Source organism: Micropterus dolomieu, linkage group LG21, assembly GCF_021292245.1.
Source record: "Micropterus dolomieu isolate WLL.071019.BEF.003 ecotype Adirondacks linkage group LG21, ASM2129224v1, whole genome shotgun sequence".
Lineage (NCBI taxonomy): Eukaryota > Metazoa > Chordata > Actinopteri > Centrarchiformes > Centrarchidae > Micropterus > Micropterus dolomieu.
Window position 1 is genome coordinate 14,778,035 of NC_060170.1, and position 7,738 is coordinate 14,785,772.

At 37.8% G+C, this 7,738-nt stretch overlaps 1 protein-coding gene across 1 annotated transcript in view; it reads right to left on the reverse strand.

The window, feature by feature from the left end:
- tmem8b (transmembrane protein 8B) overlaps positions 1-7,347 on the reverse strand; it is a 29,319-nt gene extending 21,972 nt beyond the window's left edge. The window contains exons 1-4 of the mRNA XM_046035279.1: positions 7,161-7,347; positions 6,409-6,616; positions 2,791-2,924; positions 1,728-1,996 (exon numbers count right to left, since the gene is read on the reverse strand). Coding sequence (XP_045891235.1) covers positions 1,728-1,996; positions 2,791-2,924; positions 6,409-6,616; positions 7,161-7,243 — 694 coding nt within the window. The 5' untranslated portion in view covers positions 7,244-7,347. The remainder of the gene's footprint in view (positions 1-1,727; positions 1,997-2,790; positions 2,925-6,408; positions 6,617-7,160) is intronic.
- Between the last annotated feature and the right edge of the window lie 391 nt (positions 7,348-7,738).

Consider the following 7,738-nt stretch of genomic DNA (forward strand, 5'->3'; position numbering starts at 1 on the left):
CTGTGTAACCATTTTGTTTCACAACATTCACAATCCAAAGAACTGGCTTCATTTTGCTTTCATATACAGCATAACACATAAACTCTCTTTAATGTCCAATCATCTATTGAGGGCAAGACACCTGCTGTGAAGATACTTCATAAACAATAATAAATAATGAAGTGTAACCTAGTTTTACCACTTCCTGTCTAGCCATTGACCGTGATACCTGTTAATTCAACTGAATTCAAATGAGGGCACATCTTTTAGAAACGGCTCATAACAACAATAGCTAATAACAGTGAGAAAGCGCGAGAAGGTGAGGATTCCAGATGGTCCCTGAACCTGAGGTGTTCTTCAATATAAATCCACAAAAGGTCAAGTAAGATCTCCCTGGCAGGCAGGGGAAGAAACAGAGTGTGAATAATTAGTGTCTGTGTTGCCATGGTGACAAAGTGCACTGTATAGTGTCCAGCAAAGGGAGGGGATCGCTACATGGGAGTAGACTTCCCACAGATTTGTGAGCCATCCCTGCGGAGTGAGCATAAAGAATATCTCAGCTCTCCACAACCCCAAAACAGCATGTAACACTTAAGCGTGCTATCACTGGCCTCTTTGCAATCCCATATGAATTGCCTCTGTTTGGACTCTGTTCTTTTCTTGAACCTCTTAAGAAGAGCCTCTTAATGGTCCGACTGTGGACCATTATTCTCGCTCTGGCCTTGCTCTTCTCATCAAAACATGTCCAAAATAACATTTCTGCCCTGAGCATCTGTGAGAAGCATGAGCATCTTGGACACGCTTTAAAGGACATTTGAAGATTTGCTTTGATATGAAGATAAAATTACACCTAAGAAGCCTTTTTAAAGAGGGCCTGTGCAAATTGAAAGCACAATCCTTTGTTTGGCCTAATTTATGAGTTCTCAGTTAGTAGAAACCACCCCAGTATTGTCTTAAATTACACTTCAAAAGCAGTAGGAAGAAAACTTAGGAACACAATCTATTTGAAAATGATGAGAGAAAAGAGAAATCCAACACATTACCTTTAATCACCAATAATTGAATAATTTAGTTTAATTGGCAAAATCGGTCCTTTACACAACTGTTTGCACATTGCAGTGTGAAAAACACTGATTGCACTTGCAAATAAAACATTGCAAGTTATTTTAATGTTAAGACAAGAAGCAAGAATACTAATGTGCTAAATTATCATGCTTAAAATCAAATCTTCAAATCAAAACTACAACAATTTTTGTTTGTTTTTTTGCAGTTGCTTTTTCTGTCCACCTCCATTTAAATTGGAGAAGATTACAATAAGATTGATGATTTACTGATAAAATACCGATAATCTCGGATTTTGCCTCATTATATGGTAAAATAAGATAAACATTATTATTATAAACATTATCTTGATGGCTAAAAAAGCTGTTGTTCAACGAAAGTTACATAGGCTCATTTAAATTATCAAATTTTTCTAATCTACCTCTTCAAGATGATTTGAATTAACAATGAATGAATAAGGTCCTCTACCAGCATGGCCAGACTGATAATGTCTAATAAATAGTATATTATAATTGTTTTTTTCCAATATAAATCTAGAATGCATATTGCTGCATTATTTTAGGAAGAGAAAAACATTTAGTTCTTAGGCAACTGAAATTCACAACAAGCCAGAAATAAAATTCATAAGCACAAAAAAACCCCCCTGAAGGCTCATCAATCACACTTTTCCTGTAAAACAAACTCACCCGTGACCTGCACCCCGATGCGGAAGTAAACGTTGCAGTTAGTGAGATATCTCTCCACCAGGATGTAGTACCATTGTTCCCAGGCAGGTACGAGGGTGTCTAATTCACAAGGGTTCCACTCCCTGCAGTCGAGGGCACTTGAGTTATGCACCGGCGGCGCCCGCGCTCTTATCTTCAGCACCACAGGACAACTGTCGCTACTCTTGTTTTTGGTGCTGCAGTTTACCAGCTGAACCTTCACCTTAGATATATAATTGGGGATGAACACTCTGCACAAGCACACACACACAAACACACACACACACACACAAACACGTTTTAGGTAGTAATAGTAGACTTTACCCTATGTCATACAGCAAAATGTCGAACAGTACTGTTTATAAAAATGTATTCAAGTTAATGTTTGTACAGTAATTATTCCTAGAAGAGAACGGTATATCTTTGCTGTTTTAATTATACAAATCACTTTTATGGTAAGAACATACATAAAATTGACTTTCCTCCCATTAAGCAACTTCAACAGATCATGAAAAAATTAACATAAACCCTGAAAAACTATTCATATTGCTCGGCTTTTAGAGAAGGGGGCGTTAACAAAGATGCTCTGTCTATAAGCACACACTTGTAAATTGCATCTTTTTTTAAAGGCACGGTATGTCATATCTGCAGCTAGTCTCTCACATCAAAACAATAACAAAAGATGTAGTTTGATGATGTCATGAAAGAGCATGGCATTCTGGGAGTTGTTGTCTTCATTGTCTGACGTGACTCAGGCAGAAAAATAAAGGGGATATGACACCAAATACCTTGAATAAAATTACAGATTTCTCTGGGTTTGAACATTGAACATTTGGAATGATGTAAGTACACAACTCCTTGAAATATATAATATATGTCTAGTCATTTTTAGACATTTTAAAGTAAATGCAAGATGAGCTAGAAGACTCCAGGAACATCATAACTTAAGAGGCAGATGAGGAGTTGGACTAGGGAGGCAGAGCTCTCTAAGTGCATGATTTCAAAACCACCATTTGGTTTTTGGAAGCTCAGTTAAGATACTTACTTATAAAGGGCAGATCTGTTGTGGACCGGGATCATCTGGTCGATGAAGTATCCAGGATAAAGCACTGAAATTCCAATTAGCCTCTGGACAATGAGCTGAGGCTGGAACAGATACTGGCATTCTTCAGACAGACCCTGCAAAGATAACACAGCAGTGGTTCAGATGGTATTTTAGTGGTTAACTCACCAATATTTCCCTAAATGCTGGTAAGGAGGACATTAGATATCATTCAAACTGGCTGAAAATTCCTAATGGACTGTGTGCATACAGCCTGTCACCCTCCTGGATTTATATCACTCTGGTCTCCTTCTATCTGCCATACAGCGTAACATGCAGCCACTATTTCCCTCATGTTGTTCTGAACCATTAATGCTCGATGCACATTACTCTGTGAGATGAGCCGAGCAGACAGGATGACTTAGAGCCAGGAGGACGTGCGTTGTTTCTACACATGATCTGCTGTAAAATTTGTTTTAGAAAAGAACGGCGGCCTTTTGCACCTGATTCAAAAGGACAGGTGTGAATGCCAAATGAGGTCCTTCATTTCTGTCAACCAGTCACTAACCCCTCCTGCTCGAGTCACAATTACTGTGGCATGTGGCATTAGTCCTGGAGCTGCCGAGGTGACCTTTTGATTTATTACAGCCTGTCAGTTGGACCTGCCCATGTGTCTTATTGAGCAAGTTGTGCTTTAATTAAGGCTCCACCAATATGGGTATGTGCAGACAGCTTTTGATGGTGTTCAATAGCTTTACATTTTAACATATTTGTGCCAAAAAAAAGACATATGCATTAATTTATTTCCCCCAGAATTCCAGTCTTGGCAGGATGTTAAAGCCTCTAAAAAATCAATTTAGGCAATAGAGCACTAAAACTCCCCTTTGAAACCCTGACTAATTGCATTATTTTAGCTCTTTCAGACAGAATGACCCACTGAGAAAATGCAATTTTAGGGAAAACTCTGGGGTATACACTGAGTTTCTAGTTTAGTGGTACACCTGAACAATCTAATCCAATCTATCGCAATAGTGCTGCAATAAATGCAACCTTTCAGAGATTACGTTCAGCTTTATTCAAATGGTCATTGTCGAGTCTGTACTTATGTGTGCTGTTGTAATGAATTGCATTGTATTGAAAGAGATTCTATGTTTTGAATACTCCCATTTACACACATTAATGAAACAGAAAGGAACACCTCTCAATGTAATTGTAAGGTTCACACAGGAATGATTTATTGTGGGAATAATATGTAAGATTTAGATTGTAAAGATATACTTTATAAGCTAAGATATCTTATTGTGTTTGTCTTTGGTGAAAAATTATGCTAAACAAATCAAATAAACATATGAACAACAGAATTAGTAACTAATGTGTGCAATTGTCTTTAATTGCACTGTTTTTATAGATTTGCAGTCTAGGACTGCACTCCATTGTATTGACTGGCCAATATCCAGCATTTAATACATTGGAAATATGCAAACTTTCATTATAATGACCATCAAAAAAAACAGTAAGATTTGTTTTAAGTAATGGGCAAGTGAGAGAAAATACACCCCTCAAGAATTGTGATTATATTAAGAGTTAGTCTTTTTCACTGAATTCCCCCAACCATTTCATTTACTACTACTACTATATTACTACAGACCAAAACTAACTAGCATCAACATTACCCAGATACAAGATAATTGGTTGCCCGGCACTATGATAAAGTCACCAACAAACGTCTAGAAGCACAAAAGGGCAAATATTGAATATAATTTACTGCTCTTATCAAGACACCTGGTCCTGACAAGCATGTGGTGGAAAAAGCGTTTGGAAAGTTTCCAGTGTTGCTTTTAATCTGCAAAAAAATATATATATATATAAAATGAAAGAGCAAATCATGAAAAACATTCAATAAAGTGTTACTCTAGGCTTGCTGTGTAAAAAGTAACATGTTTCATATCTTATTTGCAACGAGGGACATTTATATCGGAGAATATATGGAAATGAAGTGTTTGACAGTAAATACAGTTTTTCACTGCTTCTTTGTTTTATGCTAAGTGTTCATATCCTTTGTGCTAAGTTCACTGTTTGACTGAGATTGTTATAAATGCATTGTGCATCCCGCCTGTTGTGCTTGCATTGCTTCCATGCATGTTTCCTTTCTGAACAGAAAACATCACATCTTGGTTGCTTGAAAATTGCTTTAGAAAGCAGAATCTGGAAAAGGTATTTCTAAAGGTTATTTCCATCTATACAGTGTGTCATTGGAGGCTAGTCACATTTTAGCCACAGTGGCTTCTATTCCCAGTGCCCCCAAAGCAAACCAATTCTTTTGTACAAGCAATGTTGATAGCAACTTTTGATGATATTTTTGATTGTTGTGCATTCCAGGTACACCTTTTCCAGCCAGTGGAAACCACAAAGGAAGCGTAACTGAACACCATGCCAGTGACAAATAAATTGCCTGAAATGGAAATCAGCAGGTGTTTATGTGGCCAAATAGGAGAACATGATGAGATGAAAAAAAACTCTCTGACACTGTTCTGCCTCTTTAAGCTCTACAGCACCAGCTGGAATACTAATCATTTTTATTTTGTTTTTTCTGTCATGAAGAGTTTAACAACCATAAAGAAAATATTTTATATATAGATCTCATTTAAGTTACATGGCATAACGAATAAATAGATTCCATTTTTACCAGGGTGATTTTAGAGGGTGATTGATAACAAAACAGTGATTCAAGCTTTTCATTTGCTGCTTTAAACAACTAGTGCTGGATTAGGGTTTTACTCCCTGTTAGCAAAGTTCCAGGGATGGTGATGTTGGTCTGCTGATCAGTAGGTCCACCACTTTGTTGCAGACTGAAATATCTCAATAGCTATTGGGTGCATTGTCATGGAATTTTGCACAGACATTCATGGTCATCAGGGGGATGAATCCTAATAAATTTGGTTATGCCATGACTTTTCCTCTAGTGCCACCATGAGGTTGACATTTTTGGTAATTATTAAAATATCTCAACAGCTATTGACATTTACGTTACCTTGAAGATAAATGCTACAGACTTTGGTGATCCCCTGATTTGTCCTCTAGCGCCACCATAAGGACAGAATTTATCTAGTGAAACATCTAAACATCTATTAGAAAGATTGGCAAAACATTTGTACAGACATTCATGGTTACTGCATAATGTACTCTAATGACTTTGGTGATCTCCTGACTTTTGCACTAGCTTAAGCCTGAGGTTTGTGGTTTTTAGTGAAATGTCGTGACACCTATTGAATGGATTGCTGTACATTTTGGTTCAGACATTCACTTAAGCACCATAGCTATTCCCTTAACTTTTCATCAGGTCATAATTTAAATATTTTAATTTGTCCAATAGAGGCCAGTTTTGTCCACACTATTTTGTAAGTGGGAAGTCAGAAACAACAAGGTGACCAATGTTATGTTGCATGAAGGAACTACAAATTTCGTTTCGTCATACAGCCTTGTGCTGTATAATGACTAATAAACAACAACCTTGTACTTTGTACCTTGTTTGCACCAACTACATTGCCAAAACTACAACTCACAGATTCAAATTCTAACATGAAACTATGATGTTTATTTGTGATAAATGTTCAGGCTCACCTTGACTGAGATCTTGCCTTCATCCTTGGGTAAATGTGCGGCAAGGAACCAGTCTCCAGGGAGTGGGCTTGTCACATTGAATGCTCCTGTTGTGCGGTTTGGAAGAGTCCAGGTAAGAGTCACAGCAAAGGACCCTGGGACGACTGTGTCCCGAGGGAAGCGGGTGTACAGGGGGTTGATTACTGGAGGAGCCCCTGACCTGAAGTACCTATTAATCACAAGGCCAAAATTCAATCCTTGTTAGGTGTATTTTTTTCATAAAAAACAGAGGCATCTGCAAAATATAGAATTCATCCATAAAAACAGCATGAGAACAGATTGCAACTTCAATTTCAAATGTGAAAAATTCAAAGGCAAGACTTTATATCATCTCCAGCCCCACGTATTTGAATGTGATAACCATGTCCACATCAATCACAATATCACAGAAGAGTCACCTGAGATATCGGCTCTCGTGAACAAACAAACTGCAATATGATAAAAATAGACAGGCAAAATTAAAAGTTAAATGCAGCCAATGCTTTAACAACAGTTCCTCCATATGTCGAGGTTGCCAGTAACAGCAGAGACTTCTCATATTTAACCAGCTGTTATAACCTTTATCCCAAAGGTAAAGTGTATAAAATGGTTATTATTATCTATTTTTACCCTACAGAAGGAGCAGACTTCAGTTTGTCAAACACAAGCCACTTCAGAAAAACACAAGCCACTTCAGAAAAAGAGAAAGATAGTGTGACAACTCATTGTCTTACACAGTCACATTGCGGTTTGGGCAGCTGTCTCCAAACGTGCCCCCTTGCTCCTTGAAGGTGATGAGGTTCCATACGGCCATCATGGTGTCGTCAGGCACATTGAAGTGGAACAGTTCCACACTGGCGAAGGAGTTGAAAGCATTCAGCTTACGAGGCGTGCGGGTGAAGTATTCAGTCACAAAAAGGCAATCTGTAGGGGACAGAACCAGAGGGAGCTGTCCCTGAATATGTGTGAGGATAAATAGAAGCAACACATGAGATATGAAAATGAAAGTGGTCTGTGAGGCTGTACTTTGAGACAGCACTGTTCTGAGCTAAAATATTTTCAATGACAATGCTAACATGCTATGTTAAGCAGGTATGATGTTTACCACGTTAACCATCTTGGTTTGGTGTGTTAGCATTTTTAAATGTTCACAATAACAATGCTAACATGCTATTGTTACGCGGGGATAATGTTTACCGTGTATATTGTCTTATTTTGGTTTGTTGGCATGATAACATTTTTTAATTTGCACTACAAAGTACAGCAGAGGTTGAAAGGGATTCGTTTTGTGGGTTTAGTCATAAACCAAAGC